The sequence below is a fragment of the Vulpes vulpes genome, chromosome 4 (genome assembly GCF_048418805.1).
Source record: "Vulpes vulpes isolate BD-2025 chromosome 4, VulVul3, whole genome shotgun sequence".
NCBI classification, from domain to species: domain Eukaryota; kingdom Metazoa; phylum Chordata; class Mammalia; order Carnivora; family Canidae; genus Vulpes; species Vulpes vulpes.
The window spans coordinates 80,887,825-80,911,996 of NC_132783.1; the positions used below are offsets into that span (position 1 = coordinate 80,887,825).

At 52.4% G+C, this 24,172-nt stretch overlaps 1 protein-coding gene across 2 annotated transcripts in view; it reads right to left on the reverse strand.

Moving 5' to 3' along the window:
• The window catches only part of LRRC20 (leucine rich repeat containing 20), an 83,769-nt gene that overhangs the window by 17,624 nt on the left and 41,973 nt on the right, over nt 1-24,172 (reverse strand). For both annotated transcript variants that reach the window (XM_072756223.1, XM_072756224.1), the window contains exon 4: nt 9,454-9,621. In XM_072756223.1, the coding sequence (XP_072612324.1) occupies nt 9,454-9,621 (168 nt within the window). The remainder of the gene's footprint in view (nt 1-9,453; nt 9,622-24,172) is intronic.

Genomic DNA, 24,172 nt, shown 5'->3' on the forward strand with positions numbered 1-24,172 from the left:
GGCAGATGGCCCACGTGGCCTAGGGAATCCTGCCTCACTACCTAATACCCTTCTCTCACCCCAAGGGAGCTTCCTTCCAACTAAAGTTATTTGCTTCCACTGTGACTTCACTGTGGCTTTTTTTTTTTTAAAGATTTATTTATTTATTTATTCATGACACACACACACACACACACACAGAGGCAGAGACACAGGCAGAGGGAGAAGCAGGCTCCATGCAGGGAGCCCAATGTGGGACTCGATTCTGGGACTCCAGGATCATGTCCTGAGCCAAAGGCAGATGCTCAACCGCTGAGCCACTCGGGTGTCCCTCACTGTGGCTTTCTATCTCTCTACAGCTCTATGCAAAAATCTCTCCCTACACAAAGCCCTGTCCCAAAGAGCTGGAGTTCTGGAGCAAGACTGTTTGGGCCTGAACCCTGGCTCTGCCTAGGCAGCGACCTAGACCCATGGCCTTGGCCAAGTCACTCAACTTCCCTGCGCCTCTGTTTCCTTACCTGGGGAGGAGGACAATACCTGTCTTCCAAGGTTGTCATGAGGACTAAACAGGAGCACACTTGAAAAATGCTTAGAGAAGATCAGATGTGAAGTAAATGGTCACTGAGTATCAGCTAGTATTAACGGACCATGCCACAAGCTCCAGGACCCCAGAGAACATGCTTTGTACATCTCTGTCTCCAGCACAGCGCTTGGCACACAGCAAGCTGTTCAATCAAATGAACCACTGGTGAATGAACACACATTTCCAATGCCTCGATTTGTTCCAATGCCTGCAAGCCTTGTTCCCTGAGTAAGGCACCTGGCAAGGCTGAGCTCTGAGGTTCAGAGCCTAGGGGCTGCTCTCCAGCACTCTGGACAGGGACAGGAGACTGGCTGGAGACTGGCCGGCTGGCTAATGGAGCGTGCAAGTGTTTTATTTTAAACAAATGTCAAATAACTTCTTTCTTGCTGTTTCCCTGTGTGCTACCAACAGAATGCCAAGAGCATCCTGGATAATTGGAGGTTCCGAGTAATCAAGGCTTTACCACACAGTGGTTGGCACAGAGAATGTCATTCCATTTGGGCAGAGACCAAGTGTGTGAGAGGTCTTCTGCCCAGAGACTCACTTGCTCACTCCCTGTGGGCAGACACACATGAGCTCCTTTCCTCCCATGTCAAAGGGGGGCATGTCTAACTTGTACTAATTGCTATTAAAGCCTGTTTGTTTACTGCCAGCCTCTCCGTCATCCAGGCTCCGCGGGCGGTCAGTGCTCCCCGTGTTGTGTGTCTGGTAATTACCTCCCAAGCCGCCTGCCAGCTCGAGGGATGCCTGCACCGACTGCTTGCTACCCATGGCACAGCATGGTACTCTGTTGTGCTGGACAAGGGCATGCTGGGAGACAGCATGCATCTGCTGTGGCACTCTGGCAGCTGCCACGTGGAGGGCAAGTCATTCTCCCCTGGGTCCTGTGACAGGGCAAGGCTCAGACTGCTACAGGTGGCCGTGCTCAAGAGAAATCCAAACCCAGTGCCCAAGGAGGGGACTGGCTCTGTTTCTCCCCAGATAGGTTTGGAGCTCCAGGTCTAGACTCAGGAGAAAGGTGCCAGGGGTGTGACTTTGGCCTCCCAAACCTGCCAGCCTAGTCAAATTCTTGCCAGGCTTAAAGCTACACATGGTGATTGCTCCCTTTTCTCAGCTACTAAGTACCTGTCTCAAATATCTTCCTCACCAGAAGCAAGAGTGGTACTGGGAATGGTATAGCAACCTGCTTCAGGGTGCTGGTGGGGGTAAGTGGAGTGGATTTCAAGGGACCTGGGTGGGTGCCACAATTCTGCAGGGGCTGGCCACTCAGAATCCTCTGGAAGGACAATTTGGGCAAACCTTCCTTGGCTAGTTGAGCCCTGTCCTGGATGCTGTGGCCCACTCTGTAGTCTCTATCCAATTCTTTAGCTAGGTCCCTTGGCTCCTCTGTCCTGGTCCCTGGGTAAGTGCAAGTGGCCCAGCAGGTAGCATGTGGTCAGGACCCCAGGCTGGCTGAATGGCAGGAGGACAAGCAACTGGTGGGGAGCGACCGCAGTGAACCCAGTCAACCCAAAGGGTGGAGCCGTCCTCCCCAGCAGGGATGAAACGGGTGCACAGAAGTGAGGCGACTTGCTTATGCTAATGATATAAGTGGGGCTTCGGGCCTATGCCTTTCCTGCTAAAAACAGACTCTGCTTTTGCTATCACCACGGGGGGCTCCCCTTCTGTCCAGAGTGAAGACAGGCAGGCAGGCCTGGGAAATTCTAAGAAGCCTTCCCTGCTTGTGGTTCAAGCTGCCTCTTGGGCCCAGAGGAAGTTCGGAAGGCAGCTGGTGAACAGTCCCACTATGCCCCTGCCTGGTCTAAGAGGAGGCAGGGCCTTGCGTCCAGAAGCATTTGCTTTGGCCGAGATTCTCCACTTGCTGCTTCCTCACCCTACTGAGCATTGGTGGGTCTGCAGGGTGGGCAGCAAGCCTGACCTCTCAAAGCCCTTGAGGCCTTGACACAGCCTCTTCCTAGCCTGGCAATTCAGATCACCCAGGATCAGAGCCTAGCTAAACCCCAAGTGGTACATGGTGGAAAATGGAGGAGCTCAAAAGATATAGCCAGCTGATTCCACAGGTTACTTTTACAGCTCTGGACACAGGCCGCTGACTGACGGAGCAGTATGTTGGCATTGGAGGGTTCAAAGCACACCATTTACTCAACCGTGGTCAGGTTAGACCAGCCTCTCCCCAAGCAGAGCCTGGAAGCCTCATGGTGAAGGGTGAGGAGGGCAAGAGGCTGGCTTCTCAGCTCTGACCTGTCTTAGGGGCTGACAGGCCTGTCACAGCAGGCAGCGAGCTACAGGAGGTCTGTCTACTAACCAGCCTCTATCGAGCCACCAGCAAATGAGGCCTTGCAGCGTGCCCTCTCCCGGAGGAGCTTTCTCTGCAGCTTCAGGGCTCTTTCAAGGGCTGGGCAAGGCTAGTGGGCAAAAGCTATCGCTTTGTAACCTGCCAACTTATTGATGGGTGCCTACCAGACCGGTGGCACCTGCACCTGTCACTTCATGTAGCTCTCCCATCAAAGAAGCATGGGATAGGCTCGGGGACACTGAAGATATATAGGCTTGGATGACCAGAGACCTGGGTTAAAATCCTGATTCTATCACGTCCTCGTGCAGGCTGCTTGACCTCTGTGAGCCTCTCTTCTCAGCTGTCAAGTGGTGATCATGCTTCCTATCCAGAAGGGACGCTTGGGCAGGTTAAACAAGATCATGGCAGGAGAGCTATGCTAGGCACCTACAGCAATCAGGTTTTGAAAAGTCTCTGCACTTCTATCTTTTTAGGTCAAATAGGGTATCATTTCCACCTCTGCTTGTCCAGTTTTCTCTGTTTAAAACAACATTTTCTGGGCCCTAGTAAAAGAACTAGGGAGACTCCCCTCCCATTCCACCAGAGGGACAAAGGGTTGTGCTGTGGAGAAGGACCAGTCCCATCCATTCTGCCTCCTCCAGGAAGTCCTCCTAGGCCCACCTCCAGGTATGCTACTCCAAGACGCAGAACTCAGTGCATCAGCCTTCTCGCCACACAGGTGAGTTCTGAGAGCACCCAGAGCCTGCAGAACCTCTCACTATGGGTAGAACCCCCAAAGAGAAACAAAGCCGCATTCCCTCTGCCCCTGTGACACTGATCAATTCATTCTGTGGTACCAGGTGAGGCTGGAACAGCCATGTGAACATCCCAGGAGGGCTATATGAGGTCCTGGCATCTGTGCCCTCAGGCTAGGACAGTGGAGGCTGCATTCTGGTGGATCTCTTCTCTTGACAGAGGCCAGAGTGAAGCTGCGGTTCCCTGGAAGGATCTGCCCTACCTTGCCTGCTGGAGAAGGGCGAGGATGGTACGATAACAGGGCCCAGGCACCCTGTGATACACTGGGTCATGGCAGGAGTGTAGGGGACCCCTGGGCCAGCCATGCTCCCTCCAAGTCCCCACAGTGCCCCCATTCCCATCTTTGTATTGCAGGGACAAGGGTCCTGTACTGACGGATAAGGGCTGGCGCCACGGCCCAGGTAAACTATACCAAAAGACTGAAGCCCGGGGTGAGGGTCTAACACAGATTCTCAATCAGCACACTGCTGTCTCTGCCTAGGTCGCTTGTTAGAAATGTAGGTTCTTGGGCCCATCCGCAGAGGTTCTGATTCCATTAGGTCTGAAAAGAGAACCTGGGAGGCTTCCTCTCTAGCCAGCACTCCCAGGGGATTGGGATGTGGGATCTGCGGCCTGTACCCTGTGGCATGCTGTGAGGCTTACAGAGCAGTTGTGCTTGGGCGGGAGGGGTGGGACAAGAGAGAAGAGAGTAGCCTGCAGCCCGGAGATGCACCTAGGAAAAGCCCCCACCCACCCCCACACACCTCACCAGCACTTCCCAGCCTGCAGTGTGCACAGAAATCACCTGGGGACCTTGCTCAGTTGCAGATTCTGACCCTGGAGGACAGAGGGTAGAGTCTGTGGCTCTGCATTTCTAACAAGCTCCCAGGCGATGCCCATGCTGCTGGTCTGTGGATGAAGCTTTGAGAAGCCATAGCCTCGGCAGGGGCTTCAGCATGGAGCCGTATCACCGGTGGGGGCAGCTTGTTAAAACAAATCGCCTCCTCCCAATTTCTAACTGAGGAAGGGCCTAGGAATGTGCATTTCTTTCTTTCTTTCTTTCACCCAGCATGGAGCCCAAGTCAGGACCCTAAAATCAAGACCTGAGCTGAGATCGGAGTCGGACACTTAACCAACCAAGCCAGCAGGGCGCCCTGTGAGAATACATTTCTAACAAGTTCTCAGGTGCTGCCCCTGAGGCCCCACTTGAGGAGATGCGGCCTTCCATGGTAAGAGGCGAAACAGTACGGAGCAGGATGAAATAGCATCCCCATGTGACTTAGCTTTTTCAAAGTGCTATTATCTATTAAATTCTTAGCAAGAGCTTGTTTTCCTATGATCTCTGGCTCCCTCTGGAACACTGGGAAAAACCCTGGTGAGTTGAGGGTTATGGAAAATTAATTCTAGATTAACTGAAAGAGTCCCCTGCTTAGCAAAATGAAGTCTCCTAAGTACTTAATTTTCTCCTCACCCCCCACACATTCTGGGATACGGTGAAAGACCATGCAGGATCGAGTTCTAATGAGAACTTCATGTGGCTCCTGCCCAACCTCCTTCAAGTCACATGTGGCAGCTGCCAGGGTGAGAGACCTGGCTTCTGGGTTTTTTCAGAAGACGGGTGATCCAGCATATTGTCATTGTCATTCAGACCAAATACCTCCACCTCCTCTGAAACCCCTCCTGGGCTCTCCTGGGAACCCCACCTCACAGGGACACATGGCCAACCACAACTGTGTCCTGGTAGCTTGTCCCCAGGACGCCTTCCACAGAGGAAGAGGCAGAGGAGTGAGACGCCTTGATCTGTGCTACTTCCCGTTCACCTGAACCTGGCCCAGACCCACAGACTGTGGGGCGGGGGCCAGGTGTGTGTGTGTGTGTGTGGCCATAGGCAGAGAAAACGGTGAGACACAAGGAAGGACTTTCAGACTGCGCATGCAGGCTGGCAGCATGGGTGAGGTGGGATGGGCAGGGATAAACAGGTGGCACTGACCCTGTCGTCTACCTGATTCTATAGTCAGGTGGGTGGCAAGCCTCCCCTCAGCCAAGGCCTCCCTGCCCGTCCTCACTCCACCCCCACCAGTTACCAGGAAGGTGCCGAAGGTCGTGGCCATGGATGGAGAAGAGAGGAGGGAAGGATGTATTGTGTGGCTGGCAGTGTGAGCTGGGGGGGCGGGGGGGCTAAGGAGCTAGGCTGGCCATGAAAAGACCCCTCATCTCTTCAGGACATCTTAAGGGAGTGGCTTCTGATACTTCTTCATGGTGACCCACCGTAAGAAATACGTTTTTACATCACAAACCAGTACATACAGCTGCGCATGTACATAAACCTGAAACGAAAGTCACAAAGCACTAGTACCATGCTACAGGTGTACTTCATCACACACTGGCCTCAACCTTCACACCTGACTTTGTGACTCATGAGTGGGTCACAGCCGGCAACTGGAAACAATCTGCTGTATTGTGTGTCAGTCATTTCAGAGGGCCTTTGGCGCTTAGGAACTTCTGCTTCACTCAGGTCTCTGAAGCACCCGAGGACGTGCTGTGGGGCAGACAGCACACTAGGTGCTGGGTGGACGCAGGAAGCAGGGCGGCTCCTGGGATGAGGCTATAGAGATCATGCGCGTGGACCGGACTGTCTGTACCAAGAATGGCAATGAGGCCACCAGGGCCACCCGGACACACGACTTGAGGACATTCAGCTATGGGTGAGCACCGAGGTCCAGCAGCAGCACCACCACCTGCTGGCAGCTGGCATCACAGTGCAGACCAAGCGTCCCCAGCTCTGTCAGCCTACGTACCCTATTGAGGGCCCCCTCCTCCGTGAACTGGAGCCCCACTGTGGCCCAGAGTGGAGGAAGATTGGGTGCAGCACTGCTGAGAAGGCAAAAGATGACAGAGCTGTCCTTGCTCTCCCCCTCCCCCCACCGCAGGATGCTTCCTGGGGCCAGGCTGGGGGCATCCTTAGGGGCTGTCCCTTCAGACTGAGACTCCTTCTGACTTGGGGGCTTGCTTTGGAGCTACCTGTTGTCTTCTCGCTGAACTAAAGCTTTAGAGCAACTCATGCATCTCAGATTTATTTCTCAGAAAAAAGAAAAATGTTTCCAACACCTTCCGTGGGCTCTGAAGGGGAAAAATTAGCCACTCTTAAGACATCCTAAGCTCCTACTACAATTTTCCTAATGAGATTCTACAGGAGATGAGCTATAGCTGGCGACAGGTGCAGAGCTACTTCCATAATGAAGAACGACACACTCCTCACCTTCCTCACCATGATCATAGACCCCTCCGTGCAGCTGGGCTATGAAGGTGAGGGCCCGACCTGCCATGGCTTCGGGAGTTAGAGGTGATCCAAGTAAGCAGGATGGATCAGGAGAGGCAGAGAATGGAAGACAGGAGACTCCAGCAAGGGAACACGTGCTGCCTCCACATGCCCCTTCTGTCCACGTGGGGCACGTGGGAGAACAGAAAGGAGTCCCCAGTGTCCTCGGAAAGCCCTCGTGCAGTGGCGCAGGCCCTGAGATCAATGGGCAATTCTGGGAGCCTCTGTGCACTTGGCAGAAAGCAGGTGCCTCTGCTGCACAGGAGTGGCGCCCGCATCTTGGGATCCCCTGTGCCTGGCCCCTCAGGCTGGCACCAGGAGGCTCTGCTACAGGTGGAACTGGCTGGGGAAATAGCCCAGGGGTTGACTGACATCTCTTTCCTGGCTCACCTGGCCAGGTGCACAGCAGACACTTGGCCATGAAGGTGAAGGGAAATCCCTTAGAGCCTAAGTTTCTACAGCTATCAAATGGGCCTTGGGCCTGTGCATGAGCATTCTTGATAAACTGTAAGAGGCTCCCATGTGTCATTATTGCTGTCCCTCAACAGAAAGGAAGAGATATCTATACAACAGAATGAGTCAAAACAGCAGATGCCTGGGTGGCTCAGTGGTTGAGCATCTGCCTTCGGCTCAGGGTGAGATCCTGGGGTCCTGGGATCGAGTCCCGCATTGGGTTCCCTGTGAGGGGCCTGCTTCTCCCTCTGCCTATGTCTCTGCCTCTGTGTCTCTCATGAATAAATAAATAAAATCTTTTTTAAAAAAAGCTGATCTTTATTTTGGGAACTGTTGCTGTGAAGGGATGTTGTTGGCCTTGGGGAGGGGAGGGATTGGGGGATCTGTACCCCCTTGTATGCCCCACTTTGTACCGCAGCCAGCACGGAGGCCCACACACCCTGTTCCCCTGCTGGGGGCAAAGCTCCCTTCCCGGGTGGGGGTTGGGGGAGAGCCCCTGTTTAAAGACTGAGAAGGAGCTGGGGCTCCGACAGGTGACGTGAGTCTCCTGAGGCTGCAGTGGGGAGGTGGGGAAGCCAATGGCCGACACTCCTCCTGACCTGCCTGCCCGCAGTTATATGCCCAGCTCTGGTCTCGGTGTCAGCAGGTAGTAGCCCCTGCTTGGGAACCGCCCCGTTCGGATAGGCGGCAGGAGGAACTGGCTGCATCAGTAATGGTCTCAAGAATAAGAGGCAGGGGAGGGAGGGCGCAGGAAGGAGGGCCTGGCCGAGAATGAAGGGCTCAGGGCAAGACCCTAGATAGTGAGGGCAGCATGGGAGAGCCTCGGGGTGAAAAGGCACTTCCGGGCGTGCCTCTTCCAGCTGAAGACAGCACGAGGGCTCAAGTGACAGAAGGGCCAACCCAGGGGCGAGGCACACAGTGATCCTGGGTCAGACAAGGAACCTCATCCGAGGCACCGGCCCGAGTTTGAGAGTCCTGGACTCTTCTATCATCTCCCTGTGCAACCTGATGCATTCTCCTGACCTCTCTGAGCCTTAGTTTACTCATCTGTAAAGAAGTGGATCTCAAGCCTCAGGGGTAAACTGATCTCATGCCCCCTCAGCCAGGGCCAGAGTCCTGCTGGCAGCACTGCTGACAGACGGGATACTCAGCACCCCATGCAGAAGGCAGGCTACTCTCCATCTAGCTCCAAACCACTGGAGAGCCATTGCTTTTAGTCAAATTGCATAATGGCTGTGAAAGCAATTACAAAAATAAAAGCGGCACTGAAGGGGGTTATTATTGGCACTGCCAACATCAGAGGCAACGTGAGGGGGCACCAAACAGGGCTGAAGATGTGCTTCTGAGGGAGCCAAGGCAGCTGGAGGAGGGGGCCGAGGATGAGGGGCACAGCGGGGCCCTGCTGAGAGCTGGTTTTCTCTGGGGAGATCCCTCGGCAGCTGGAGAGGATGCTCATGTGGAACTGCCTCAGGAGGAGGAGAGGACCACTCCCTGGGCCTGCCCTTTGCAGAAGGCACTCTGAGCCCGCGGTGGGAGACCCCCAGGTTCCCCGGGGGGAGCGTATCTGTGCACTGCGAAGCATGAAGAGGCTGCTCTGGACACGTCTGCCTAGCGGTGCCTAAGTACTAACGGTGAAGGGCTCATGGTGAAGGCCAGGGAGGGAGATGGGGTTTGCGGGGGGACTTAGGTGGAAGCAGACATATACTGGGTCCAAACTGGAGAGTCTGGGAGGCAGCCCGGGCTGGCAAACAGAGATGCAAGACAGAGGTTGTAAGCCACGGTGGTCTGCTGGCTCAGGGCAGGCGGTGAGGACACTGGGGCCTCCTACCTGCCAGGTGAAGGCAGCTGTCCAGCCCAGCCTGCAGCAGGTGGCAGGGCCTCATAATGGCTCCCCTTCCAGGCCCAGTGGCCTGAGCTCCAGGGTATCTGACCTTGCCAGCATGTCTGTGAAAGTCTGACTGCAGAGCCCCACGTGTGGGCCCCGGGAGACCAGAGGGAGGAATGGCAGATGGCAGGAGGCACGGGGGCCAGAGGGCTGGGGCCACTCACCCACGATGTTGTTCTCTTCCAGGTTGATGGTCTCCAGTGCTGGCAGGGTGGTGAGCTGCTCAGGGAAGTCACGGAACTGGTTTCGGGAGAGGTCGATGGCCTGGAGGTGCCGCAGGGTGCTGACCTCGTTGGGGAGGCGGTGCAGGAAGTTCCCTTCCAGGTGGAGCTCTGCCATATGGGGGGGAAGAGAAAAAGGGCTGAGAGGAGGCAACCGACAGATCACAGGGACAGTAGCGCCTGGGCCAGGAAGGCAGCAAGGTCACCCCAGTCATAGGCAGTTCCCCACCTAGGGAGGCGCTCCATGTATATGCAGGAGGGGGGCCTGCCCCACTATGTCAGCAGGGCTCCCTGCTTTGGGCTCTCCTGCAGAAGCGTGACCTAGACAAAGGGTCAGAGAGCCTGGCTCCTCCCTCAGACAGGGCATTGACTCTGGGCCTCAATAGGACAGGCCAGGGCGGGCAGTCCCTGGACTCCCCACACCTGCTGCTCAGCTGAGGGTCCTGCTTTCTAGCACCCTCCCTGCTCCTTCTGGGTCACATGTCCCGGCTCCCCTCCTGAACCCCAGCTGGCCGGATGAGCGTGGGGTCACGCCCTATGGCAGGTGGCTGCTCTGAAAGCCGACTAGACCAGCGACAGAGCTCAGGGGAGAAGGTGAGCTGGGCCCAGTAGTCCCTCTGCTGGGCATGGTGGAAGCTAAGCTGAAATGCTGTGTTCTGCAAAGAGAAGCCAGGGAGCTCTGGGGGGCAGGCAGGAGGGTGGGGGTGGGAGCCCTGGGCAGGGAGAAGAATGGGGGACAGAAACCAAGAGTCAAGGGGGAGGTAGCGTAAAGCAGGGTTGAATAGTGGGGGATCTGAGGCCCCCACTGCCTGCTTCAAACCCCAGCCGTGCTGCCTCAAAGCTGTTCCCTCAGTTATTTAACTGTGTTCATCTCAATTTCCCCATCTGCAAACAGAGACTAATAATACTACTACCTGCCTCGTAGTGCTTGTGGCTGGAGCGGTCACTGTGTCGGCGAGGGTAAAGCACGTGGCGCGGTGCCCGGCACACAGTAAGCATTCATGCACGCTGCTGTTACCACCACAGCACGGGGCTGTGAACATCAGGGCTATGCAATGTGCTTATTAGCCCGTGTCTTGCACACAGTCGGTGCTCAAAAACACTGGGGAAGAACGTAAGGCAGCAGAGGAAGCCAGCTGGCAGCAGCAGAACGGGAAAGCCCGAGATAAAGAGGCTGGGCCAGCAGAGGCCTTGATTCCTGCTGCTTTCCTGGCCCCCATCCACATGCGACCTTGCAGACGTCCTTCGCTACATGACGCAGGGGCACCTGGTCACCCTGTCTGACCTGAAGGAAACTGAGGCCCAGAAGTGCCAAGGGACTTGAACAATGACCGGGGCCTGCTTCATGGGCCTGCAACCGGTGCAGTCACATGGGGTCCGAGGCTCAGAAGGGTCCCACACTGGAGACTGAATGTTCTATGCTCCCATTTTAAAAGTCTTAATTCTATCCCGGAATCTGTGTTTTATAAATAGAGCTGGAGTCATGGAGTGTCAGGTCCCGCCCGGTCCTGCCTCCCACTGCCTCCCCAGGACACGTTCTCAGCAGCCTAATCTCCTGCCCCTGACACTCCAAGATAGGCTGGCCTCCTTCTCTGGAGCTGTGGCAGCTCTCCATCCCCAGCAGGGGCCCAGGCATGAGCATCCATTGGCCACACATGCCCATGGCATCTCAGGTGGAGCATGGTGCCAGCAGTCCCCCCACACTCCCTGCCCTTGGGCTGGCATCACCAAAGTCTGTCTAGTGGGTGGTGCCTGGAGGCTGAATCTAGGCAATCTCATCCACTCTGACCCAGGTTAGGGCATGTCCTGAGATAGAGGCTTAAAGATCCTTGAGAGATGCCTGGGTGGTTCAGTCAGTTAAGCATCCAACTTTTTTTTATTTATTTTTATTTTTATTTATTTATGATAGTCACACAGAGAGAGAGAGAGAGAGAGGCAGAGACACAGGCAGAGGGAAAAGCAGGCTCCATGCACCGGGAGCCCGACGTGGGATTCGATTCCGGGTCTCCAGGATCGCGCCCTGGGCCAATGGCAGGCGCCAAACTGCTGCGCCACCCAGGGATCCCGCATCCAACTTTTTTTAAAAAAATATTTTATTTATTTATTCATGAGAGAGAGAGAGAGAGAGAGAGAGAGAGAGAGAGAGGCAGAGACACAGGCAGGGGGAGAAGCAGGCTCCATGCAGGGAGCCCGACGTGGGACTCAATCCCGGTCTCCAGGATCAGGCCCTGGGCTGAAGGTGGCACTAAACTGCTGAGGCACCTGGGCTGCCCAGCATCCAACTTTTGATTTCAGCTCAGGTTGTGATCTTGGGAGTTATGGGATCAAGCCCTGCTGTGTCTGGCTCTGTGCTCAGCAGGGAGTCTGCTTGAGGTTCTCTCCTTCTCTCTCTCTCTCTCTCTCTCTCTCTCTGCTTCCACCCCTGCTCACACATACTCTCTCTAAAATAAACAAATCTTAAAAAAAAAAAAAAAATCCTTGAGCTGCCTGCTGCATCTCCCCAGATCCTATCCCTCCCTGGCCAGAGCTGAGTACAGAGCTGTCAGGCCTGAAGGTTCATGTGTGTGTGCCCTCCATCATGGGGATAGAGAAACCCTAGGACTTCTGAGAAGCTGCACTTCCTCCCTTCCCTCTGTCCAACCTTCACGAGCCTGGCTTGAATTTGTCCCGGCCCACTCAAGGCACCCTCGAGAAGCAGGCTGCAAAACACAAATTGTGTAATTTCTTAATACAAATGAGTTAAATGCCCTGATACTTGCATCTCAAGCTGGCCTGGTATGGTATAAAGATGAAAGGTAAAATTCACACTAACAATTTTTTTTAACACTTATAATTTAAAATAAAGTGTTAATTTCTCCTTACTCAGAAAGACCTTAAATAGCAAATGTAAAGTACCATGACACCCTGAGAGTGACCTCGAGGGAAAAAGGGAAACACTTATGTCCCTTTAATGGCACTGTTCTCCTGTTTTTTTTTTTAAAGATTTTATTTATTTATTCATGAGAGACAGAGGCAGAGGTAGAAGCAGGCTCTGTGCAGGGAGCCCGATGTGGGACTCGATCCTGGGACCCCAGGATCACATCCTGGGCCGAAGGCAGGCACTAAACCGCTGAGCCACCAAGGGATCCCCTGTTCTCCTGGTTTTTGAATGAAGATCCTGCATTTTCATTCTGCGCTGGCTGGCCCTGCTCCTTCCTTGGGCCCTCCAGGATGCAGCCCTGAGCTGCAGGAGGTGAGCTGCTCTCAGGTGAGACAGGGTTCAGCAGGGAAGGTAGACCTGCCCTTATGTACTCTCTCTACCCACATGCCTGGGTGCCAACCACACCTGGGCCCCTGTTCCACCATGCCGGGGCTCTGGTGGGACAGGAACTGCATCTGACTGACTTGTTCCCAACAGCCACCCCTCCAGCAAACACTGGATGAATAGTGACTCTTCCCACCCCACCACCCAGGAGGCAAACAGATAATGTGTGTGTGCGGGGGCTGGCTTGTCTGCCTCTCATTCTCCCACCTTCAGGGACATCCTGAACCCAAAGCTCCATCAGCAGAACCACCACTTGTTCCCCCGCCAAAGCCAGCCCTCGCCACCCCCCCAGCAGCCAGGTTCTTAGATAGCCATTCCTTAAACCAGGAACTGTCCCCATCCAGATCAAACTTATAAGGGCACCATATTGGAAGGGATGCTGGCCAGCGTTCAGTCCGGTGCTTCCCAGTATGACTTTGCCAGACACTCTGAGTGTGCTGCTGCCTCAGAGTCTTTGCATTTGGAGTTCTCTCTTTCTAGCACACTCTTGACCAGTATATTTCCAGTGAGTGTCCTTGCTCAAATGTCACCCTGTCTAACCTAACACGCAGGCCCGTTTGGAAACCAGCTGTCCCCCCCATGACTGTGGGGGATTCGCTCTGCCGTGGAAAGGTGCCCACAGCACGGTACACACAGAGGATTGATTCAGTATTGGATGAGACTGTGAATAAATAAACGAATGAATCTGAGTATCACCCTCACAGTTTTGCCAAACTTCTGTTCCACATATACACTGTTTTTCCTTAAATTAGGTTGTTCTTTTTTATTACATAAAAATGGAAAAAGTTATTACTTTCCATAAGAATAATATTCAATTTTCACTGGACGCTGTTGCCAGATGAGGAATCTGGGCCCCAGGTGCATTTACACAGCAGATGGAGGTGTAGAGGGCACATTCCAGGCAGGAGGTTCCTCCTGGAGGCTCTCAGAAGCCACTTGCCTAGAAGGGACATTTGTTCTCAGATGAAAATTGGCCCAATTTTCCTGGCTGTTCAGTTCCTATTTGGTACATTTCCCTGAGCCCTCGTTTTCTTTCTTTCCTATTTATTTATTTATTTATTTATTTATTTATTTATTTATTTATTTATTTATGGGAGAGAAAGAGAAATTGAGATGGAGTGCACAAGTAGGAGAGGGAAAAGCAGACTCCTTGCTGAGCAGGGAGCGTGACATGGGGCTCAATCACAGGACCCGAAGATCATGACCTGAGCTGAAGGCAGACGCTTAACTGACTAGGCCATTCAGGTGCCTCCTCTTATTTTCTAACAATGTGCCTGCTGTGTTCTGTGTGGTCTGGCTGCTGCCACGCCCCCAAATCCCCAGTTCACAGGCCATCTGCCAGTGGGGCTTGCAATGGGCCACTTAGGGAGCCAGTCTGGCCTCCACGGGGCAGCTGCTGGTGATTAACAGGGCAGTTCTGAGGGTACAACTCCATCTGCTGAGCTTTGTGGCAGGTGCCAGATGGTGTTATGGACAGGGAGGTAGCCAACATCCTCAACTGTCCTCAGGTTTGTTTTCATTCCCAAAGTCAAGAATGTCAACTCTGGGAAGGCTTCCTCACACTTGGGTGCTGGATCCTCCCCTCCTGAGATCTGCCACATTCCCCCCAGCAGATCTCGCCTGCTGGGTTACACAGATGAGATTGGGGTAACGCCCCACATAGACGGGGAGGCCCCTCAGCACCGCCCCCCCCCCCCCGGCACCCACCATGGCTTGGGGTGAGAGACCATTTGGTACGGGTGTGACAAAGCCAGGTTCTGGGGCCTGGTATCTGCAGATTCAGAGTCAGACCTGCCACTTCCTGACTATGTGACCTTGGGCAAATTGTTCATCTTTGCCTCAGTTTCTTCATCTGTTAAGGTGAAGACAGTACTAGACTCTTCTATAGGATGGCTGTGGATTTCAGTGCATTAATACATGAAAAAGGCTTTGAACAGCACTAGCCACACAGTAAGTACTGTGTAAGTACGTGAGGTAGACAGAAGGACAGGCAGACAGATACAGCAAACCAGGTCAGGCACCCCGTAAATGCAGGAATCCAGATAGGAAGGAGTTGGCTGCTAGGTTTGTATTTTTAACCACTTTAACTTGGGCTTAGAAGAAAATGTTCTTTGCCTGAAGCTACAGTGAACACAAGACCGTCCTCTACTGCTTTGGATAGCCTCGCGGAATCCTGAGGCCTTTGGGGAGCAGGTGTCTGCAGCAACGAGCAGTGGTGGAGAGCCGAGAAGCAAGGCCCCAGCATCACAGTGGCATAGCACGTGAGCTTGCTGACCTTGCTGCCACCTGCTGACCCTATCCCCTGACACCCCGGGGCCAGAACCCACAGTTGGGGGTGGTGGCGACTGGGGTAACTGGTGCAGGGTGTGGGGAAGAGAATCTCCCCTTCTTGGTTTTGTTATCCTCAATTTTTGACATGTTTTAAATCACTATATATATATAATTTTTTTAAAAGAACCTTTTATGAAACCATTTTAGGCCTGAGTCTAATGACAGTCCCAAAGTGGTTCAGAACTGCAAAAGCATCCAGTGCGACAGACAACTTCTGAGAGCCTCTGAGGAGCTTGCCTCTATGTGCAGCCTGAATAGTCAGGGCCAATGGGATCACGAAAGCTGACAGGAGGGTGCTCCCTGGGAGGGGGGTGTCTCAGAGGCCTGCTCCGAGCATAGGGGGCTCTGAGGGAGCATCCCTGACTAGCAGGAGCCTCACCTGCTTGCCGTTTCTGCTGCTCAGGGCAGGAACAACCTGCCATCAGTCAGCTCAGGGATGGTGGAGTCAGGCCATCTAGTCTAGGAAAGTGAGCTGCAAGAAGGCTTTGCCCAGTGCCCTGAACACAAAACCCGAGGGTCATGGCCAGTCTGGGAAGCCCTCAGCATCATTCCCCCTGCTCAGGGTAGCAGATTAGATGTCATTCCTGAGGCTGGTGTAGGGGCCATGACATCCTTGAACAGAGATACCCAGAATGACCAGAGGGGCCTTCTTTCCTGTACCTCAAATAGGCTTGCCTTGTAGGTTGTTGGCACCTGCTGCTTACATACAGGGTGGGGGTGATCACACTGAGGATGGGGAGTGGGTGCATGTGTGGCCTGGCTCCAAAGTCTCACAGATACAGTCCAGACCAACGGGGCACTGCTTTTATACTGTGGGTAACCAGGTACCACTGGGTCAGAAAGAGAGGGCAGGGGCCAAGGAACAGCAAATGGGGAACCAGGCAGAGCTGGCCATGGAGGCATGAGAACTCCAGGCAGCAGGTGGGCAGCATTCGGAAGACCCAGGGACAAGGACAGTGATGCTCTGGGGAAGGTCCATGAAACGTGTTAGAACAGGTCCCAGCTGAGCTCCAAGGAAAAAGACTGAAGCCAAGTTACCAAACTAGGACAAGGCCAGACCAGAACCCTTAAGGGTTTGGATCAGTGAGGTTCATCCTTGTATCCTGCCCGGGTGCCCAGCACAAGGCCTGACACAGAGAGGGCGCTGGGGAAAGCCTTGACAAATAAGGAACCAGTGGATTGCCATAGGCTAACGTGACCACAAATGCCCCAAATTCTTCCCGCTGCTCCCAGCCTGGCATGGGCTAACCCTGCATTATGCGTGGGGTGCATGAATGTGACCAATTAGTCTCTGATTTGATAGAAATGAGTGTTGCTCTTTCCCAGAATGGGGTCCAACCAAATGGAGTCAAAATGGAAAGTCACGAGGGTTAAAAGAGCTTAGGAAGAAGAGCCTGCTGTTGAGTGGTTCTTGAGCAAACCTTTCTGGAGGCAGGAATGTCCTGCTGGACTTTTACTTTTTAATTAACTATGCTGGGTGACAGAGCAGTCTTGGCCTTCTGATACCTGGGGCCTCGACATGTAGGGACTTGGCATTTTGCAAATCTTGTAAGAGTAAGCTTTTCCCGGGTCTGTCAGGCTTTGAGACTCTCCAATCTCAGAGCAACCACCCTCTGCAATAGATTCTGCTTATGAATCCTTCGCCCACCCTTTTGGAGACAGCCCATGGTGTTTTGGAGCTAGACAGATCCAGTATCAGATTTTAGCTGCCCCACTTTGCTAGCTGTGTTTCGTTGGGCAAATCACTGAACCTGAGTCCTTTCTTTCATCTTGAGAGAGAGAGAGAGAGAGAGAGAGAGAGATGAGGGGCACCTGGGTGGCTCAGTTAAGTGACTGCTTTTGGCTAAGGTCATGATCCCCAGGTCCTGGGATAGATCCCCACATCGGGCTCCCTGCTCAGTGGGGAGTCTGCTTCGGCATCTCCCTCTATCTCTCCCCTCTGCTCATGTGCTTGCTCTCTTACTCTCTCTCAAATAAATAAATAAATAAAGAAATATCTTTTAAAAAATAATGAATTGAAAAAAGAGCTGATAAAACTCACCTCTGATGTGCTAGGAAAATTGAAGGAGATGATATGTCTACTGTGCCTGGCATATAGTAGGTGTTCAAATATTTAACTCTGTCCTTTCCTAAGGTATAGGAAAGAAAAATGATATAAATCATTTCACAGTCAAGTAAACCTACATCGTAGAAGCGTGGTAGCCTGTTGCCCTGGGTGACCAGGAACTGGAGAAAGCAGGGGTTGGATTAGGGGCAGGTCTTAGCATTCACTGAGCCATAAGCACTGTTGGGTAGTTCCAGGCTCGGCTCAAGGAACGTGTATTGAGCATTACGAGAAGAGGGGGGCTCCTGTCCTGTTCCTCCCCAAGCCCGAAGAGGAGTGGCTGTGATCCTGCAAAAGCCTCTGGATGGTGTTCATTCCAAGAGCATGTGAGGGAAGGAGATATGCAGAGCCCTTGAGTCATAGCTGGAGAAAGACTGAGATATAGAGAAAAGCTACTGAACAGCAGGAAAGGGACCTGGCAGGACACACTGAGCATATATTAAAACAACATCAATCAGATGAAAAGCTTTCCAGCTCCCCAGCTCTGGAGCAGCCCCTGGTTGATCCTGACACAGCTCCCCAGCAGAGTGGCTCACGCTGCTCTTCTGTCCTGAAGATGTGCCAACTGAGCTTCCCACAGAAGTGTCTTCAGCCTTCCTCGGACTCTGCTCCCCCAGTCCTGGCCCCATCTTGGTATCTGGATGTGTCCCCACCCCACCCACCTTCCCTGAGGAAAGGAAAGGTCCCCCTTCCCTTATCTGTGAATCGGAAGGAACGCAGGGAGCATGTGTACATAGACACTGTCTGTGCTACTGTGGAAGCTGTATGCTCAAGACAAGTCATGGTCCAGTCCTTGATCTTCCTGAAGGTGGCAGGTAGCCTAGCATTGGGCAGTGCTGATAACTATCACAAAAACCAAATGTGATCCCAACTGGGCTGATCCTTATCCTGACTGATATGGTTTAACCCCAAATGCATTTTCTGCTTATGAAAGCAGTGCATGCTCATTGTAAAAATATAGACATCCCAAAAATGTGGAACAGAGAAAAATGAAAATCTCATGTACTTCTACCCCTAGACAGCACCAGAGTTGTTTGCTATTCTTCTTCGGTATTTCTCCATGTACATACTCACGGATGGATGGATAGATGGGCAGACAGATGGATAGACAGGTATTGTTCTATTTTTAAAAAAGATTTCATTTATTTATTTGAGAGAGAGAGAGAGAGAGAGAGAGAGAGAGAGAGAGAGCATGCACAAGCAGAGGGGGAGCAGCAGAGGGAGAGGGAGAAGCAGGCTCTCTGCTGAGCAGGGAGCCTGATGCAAGGCTCAATTCCAGGACCCCAGGATCATGATCTAAGTAGATGGCAGACGCTTGACCAACTGAGCCAGCCGGTGCCCCACAGGTATTGTTTTAAAAAAACAAAAATGCAGGGGTACCTGGGACTCTTGGTTTTGACTCCGGTCATGATCTCCCAGGAGATGGAGCCCCATGAGAGCTTCCCATCTCCCTCTGCCCTCCCCGGTCCCACCCCTGCCTCTGAAATCAATCAATCTTAAAAAAAAAAAAAAAAATGCAACTACAGACTATAGACTCTTTTGAGACCTGCCTTTTTCACTCCACAGGGCTGAGGCAGTTTTCAAGTTATTGCTTGGTGCCTCCTCTGGAGATCACTGCTCTAAAGATTAAGAAACTTGTAAATACGAAATCACCCCTGGCCCCAGCTTCCTGTGCCCCGGGGAAGGCTGCTCTCTGAAGTCTGGCCTTCTTTTAGCGAGGCAGGCTCTGAGGGAAGGCTCAGCTACTAGGAGGAGGGGATGGATCTGCCTGGAAAGTGGCCTCTCCCACAGCTCCCAAAGCTTCTTCAGAAGCTTTTCTGAAAAGCAAAAGGTGCTGAGGGAGTAGTGGCTGGGCTGGCTGGGCTTGCTGGGCTTGCTCCCTCAGCGGTCCAGTCCTTCACTGCATTAGGGTCATCACAGGGGCTGCATGGTGGCTGGATAGAAGGGGAGGCTTTCCACCACTGAGCTTCAACGGGGTTCACTGGCAAGGCAGTGTCCACCCACTCGGGTGACTCAGGCTCCACTATGTCGGCTAAGTGTGGAGGTGCTAGACTTGAGTTGGGGAGGATTCCAGGAAAGGGCTCTTCTGCTGGACACGGGGTCTGGGGCTGGTTAACAAAAAAGCAGTAAGACCAGCCAGCAGCTCTTGGGCATTGCTAGGCTCCAGGTGCTTGTTCTTGGGGTGCGCCTGCAGTTAGCATTTTAATTTTCTCCTAACCCATTAGCCCCAGTTTGCAGAAACATAAAGTAACTCATCCCAGGTCACATTTCAACCTCTCCTCCAGATATTTGACTTTCCTCCCCAACTCCCAAACCTGGGTTTGAACCCCAGCCAGATTCCCCGAGAGAAGTGGGCCACTCGGGGTACCCAGCTTTCTCCAGTGTGGCTTCCCTAACCCTGAAGTACCTGTTCTCAGAGTAGATACTCAGCAAATCCCTGCTTCTGACCTGCTTCTGGTCCATCTCCTCTTGTGTCGTGGGCCCCCCACCCTGTGATCGGCCCCCTGAGGAGGTAGGTCTTCCCTGCCTAAGTACAGCAGGGCTGTGAGGATGCCCTGACAGAGTGCTGTGATTGGCAGACGTGCTGCATGATGAAGATCATTTCTCAAGCACCCCCTGGATGCTCAGCCCTCCACTTGGACATGAAAAGGATACTCCCTGAAAAGTAAAAGCACTCAATCGATGGAATTCTTTCTGTTAGGGAGGTACAAGAGCCATGAGACTTAATTCTTGGATTCTGGAGGCTTTTCTGGAAACAAAACTGAAAGCTAACATTACAGAGGAATTGAAAGGGAAAATAAGAGAAGGTAAATGTAGCCTGGACACATGACTTACGGCAAAGTCACTGAGACACAGTGACTCGAGAACAGCTTGCACTCCCTCGCTCAACCCACGCTCACTGGGCGCCTGCCACGGGGCAACTGCTGTGTGACTTCGGGGAATACTAGTGCCTCCCCCTAACAAGCTTACACATGAGAGCGGGGGTGGAGGGAGAGAGACAAATAAATAAGTGAGATTATTTCAGATTGCTAGGAAGGCACTTAAGATTAGAGCAAAGGATGAGAAGCTATCAGGAAATCATGAGTATAAGGCCCAGTAGTAGGAAAGATGTAACACATCCAAGGAACACGGAAGGGTCAATGTGCCAGGACAGGGGAGTGAAAGAAGAACATTAGTAGAGGTGAGGCCGGAACCAGGTTAGGCAGGGCCTCAGAGACCTCTGGAAGAGAGTGGATTTACTCTACGCGAAAGAGGAAGCCAGGGGCAGCATTTCGAGAATGAGTGTGCATGTTTTGTTGATTTTGCATCCCTGGGAACTTGCTGAACTCGATGGGTTCTAGGAGGGTTTGGTTTTTGTTTTTTTTATAGATTCCTTGGAGTCTTCTATGCAGACAATCATTTCGTGTGCAAGGAGGGGCAGTTAAAAAAAAAGATTTTATTTATTTATTTGAGAGAGAGAGAGAGAAAGAGAGCGCGAGCAGGGGGAGGGGCAGAGGAAGAGGGAGAAGCAGACTCCCCGCTGAGTAGGGAGCCTCACCTGGGACTTGATTCTAGGACCCTGAGACCATGACCCGAGCTGAAGGCAGATGCTTAACTGACTAAGCCACCCAGATGCCCCAAATAGGGGCAGTTTTATTTTTCTTCATTTCCAATCTATATGCCTTCCTTTCTTTTTCTTGTCCTGCTGCAATAGTTAAGACTTTCAGGATGAGGGCAGATATCATGACCTTGTTCTCAACTTTACAGGGAAAAGATTTCATCATTAAGTCTGATGTTAGCTATAGGAATTTTTTTTTAAGATTTTTAATTTATTTATTCATGAGAGAGAGAAAGAGAGAGAGAGAGAGGCAGAGACAGGCAGAGGAAGAAGCAGGCTCCATGCAGGAAGCCCCATGTCAGACTTGATCCCAGGATTCCAGGATCACACTGGGCCGAAGGTGGCGCTAAACCGCTGAGCCACCAGGGCTGCCCAGCTATACGATTTTTATAGATATTCTTTACCAATTAACAGCACTTCTCTTGTATTCCTAGTCAACAGATAGGATCGTATGATTCTTCTTCTTTAACCTTTGATATGATAGAAAACATCGATTTTTCAAGCGCTTTGCAAATGTTGAGCCAAACTTGCACATCTGGAAAAATTAGTAAATCCCACTTGGTCATGGCGTAGAATTCTTTTTATCCTTTGCTGTATTTGATCACTGACAATTTTTGTCTTACTTAGTTTATGAGAGACATTGGCCTATAGTTTTCTTCTCCTATCATCTTTATCTAAATTTGAAATCAAAGCACTACTGGCTGTATATCACAGGTTGGAAAGCAAGCTCTTCACTTTTTTGGAAAAATCTATATAAAATAGATGCTAATTTTTGTTTAAATGTTTGATAGAATTCTCCAGTGAAATCATCTGGGCCTAGAGAATTTATGTGAAGTTAATGAGTGCAACTTGTTTACAATAGACTTGGTAAGTTTTGAGTGGGAACCAAACCACGGAACAGCAGCCTTCAGGCCCCCCTCATGAGGGGAGGGCAAAGAGCACAGGTTTCTTGGGATCAAATCCACCATACCTGTCCAAGTCCTAGTCCCGTCTAGCTCCAACACTTTCTGTGGCCCCACCCTGGGTGCCTGAGCTTATCTCTGTTGTCTCCACTTCAGAGGAAGAACAGAAGTATGGCAAGAGCCAAGCCACCTGATGGGCTGGTGTGCTAAGCTTCCAAAAACCCACAGCAGCAGCCACGGCTAGCCCTACTTCTCACCCCTGGGGCCACGGCACACTCTTATACATGTGGTGTCACAACAATGCCCAGGCCTCCCCAGCCTCTCTCTTGGGACACAGAGGGCTGTGGTCTTCTGGTGCCAGGGGGCTGCGTCAGTGGGGGCTGGCCCCATGTGTTTCTTTCTGCTCTCTTATGCCACAGTTCAGTTGAACAACCTAGGCTCCCAGGATGGACAGGGGCTCTGGGAGCAGACCTTGTTCCATCCGGCTTCCACGGTTGTCCACAGCCTGAGAACAGCCCATCATGACATTCCCTTATTTATTAACCCTACTGAAGTGTGGTTTCTGGTGTCTGTTTAATGGACCTCTCCTTCCCCAAGTTCTTCTTATTATTTCCGCATCAACCTCATCTTGGGCAACTGCCAGGTCTGACTCAGAGGCCTTGGCTTGACCTCAGCGGACAGAGGAAGCCTGCTGATTCCATGAAAGCACAGATGAGGCCGGTCTGCAGTAATTATGTAGCCAGACAGCGAGGGAATGTGCCAGCTCCAAAAATACCTGCCCGCTGAGGATCCACCAGCATCTCGGCCGTGACCCTGCGTCAATGAGCAATCAATCATGTTGCTGCCTGCAAGGGGCCCCCCACAGGGCAGCCAGTCATTGGGGTGAGGCAAATAGGTGTCCTTCCCTTGGCCCATGCTGAGCACAAAGACGGCTGCCGTCCACAGCAGACAGAGGGGCGAAGAGACAAGAGTGAAGTTTCCAAAAGCCACATCTACATGGACACAAGGAAAGGTCGAGAAAACTCTAACTGGGTCTAGAAGTAATTAAAGCAAACCGCTAACCGTCTGCCTCATGAAAAGAACAAGGTGACTCTCATTGTACCAACATGTGCCACTTGCTAAAATATATTGCTCAGTGGGAGAGACAAGTTACAGAGCAGGGCACACACTCTACAAAGGGGCCTGGCTGTGGACCTGCTGTCCTGACCCCTTCTTTCTCGCTGTGGGGCCCTGGGAAAGTTCCAGATCCCCTCTCTGCCTCAGGTTCCTCATCTGAAACGTGACGAGAACACTACTGACCTCACAGGGTTGCACAGATTTAAATGATTTTATACTGGCAAAGTGCTCTATCAGCGCTGGCCCATTGTAATATACTGTGACCAACATTAGGTACATTTAGGTTCACATTGGCATGGATTACCTCTAGGACTGGGAAGTAGCTGCCTCTGGGTGGAAGAAATGGCTATCTGGGGACAGGGATCAGAGGGAGACTTATTTTTCCCTATGTCCCTCTCTGACCCTTGGAATATTGTACTGTGTGCATCCATTGCCCACTCAAAACATATAACGGGAACCTCGAATGAAGCCTTAGAGTCTTGTAACGACTAGAGGAATGTATGGGAAGAGGGTAAGAAGGGCAGAGTGGGGACGGACACTTCTAAATCTCAGAGCCAGGCTGTACAGGGATGAACTCAGTCAATCTTCCAAGGAGCTCTAGGAGGTAGAGCCTTCACCCTTATTACCTCACAACACCAAGGGGGAAACTGAGGCACAGAGCAGCTCAACAACCTGCCCATTCTTACAGAGCTAACAAGTGGCAAAGAGCGGTCAGGGTGCCAACCAGAAACAGATGGCACACTCAAATTAGGATAACCATGGAGGGTTTATTTGCAATGAACTGTTTACAAAGGTATAGGGAGCTGTGGGGGTACCTCAAGAGATCATGTAGGAGCCCTAGGTTCAGAGCAGGGAGCTGTCACCACCCACAGGAACCCTGGGATGAGAGAGTCGTGTGGAGGCTGCCTAGAGGGAGGTGACCTCGGGACGAGGGGCACAGCCCTCGAGGTGGACCTCATAGGGAGGTGGCCAAGGAGGTATATTCACTGCGTCTCTTCTCTCTCTTTTCTAATCCCCATTGGCCACATCCAGCCACAGCCAGAGGGCTAGAGTAGGATCAAGGGAAACACAAGGCAGCACGCCTCAGAACTGGTGTCTGTACCTTGCACAACAAACAGCCCAGCCTCCCATCTTGCAGGTCCTGGTACAGCCTGACAACAAGGCGGGCTGCTCCTCACCGTGCTGGGTCCCAGGCTCAGGGTGACGTCAGGGCTTGACGACCTCCTAGGAGAGACCAACCGCCTTAAAATGCTGGCCTTGGTGCTTCTACTTCTGCAATTCCATCCTAAGGATGCTAAAACCCATAA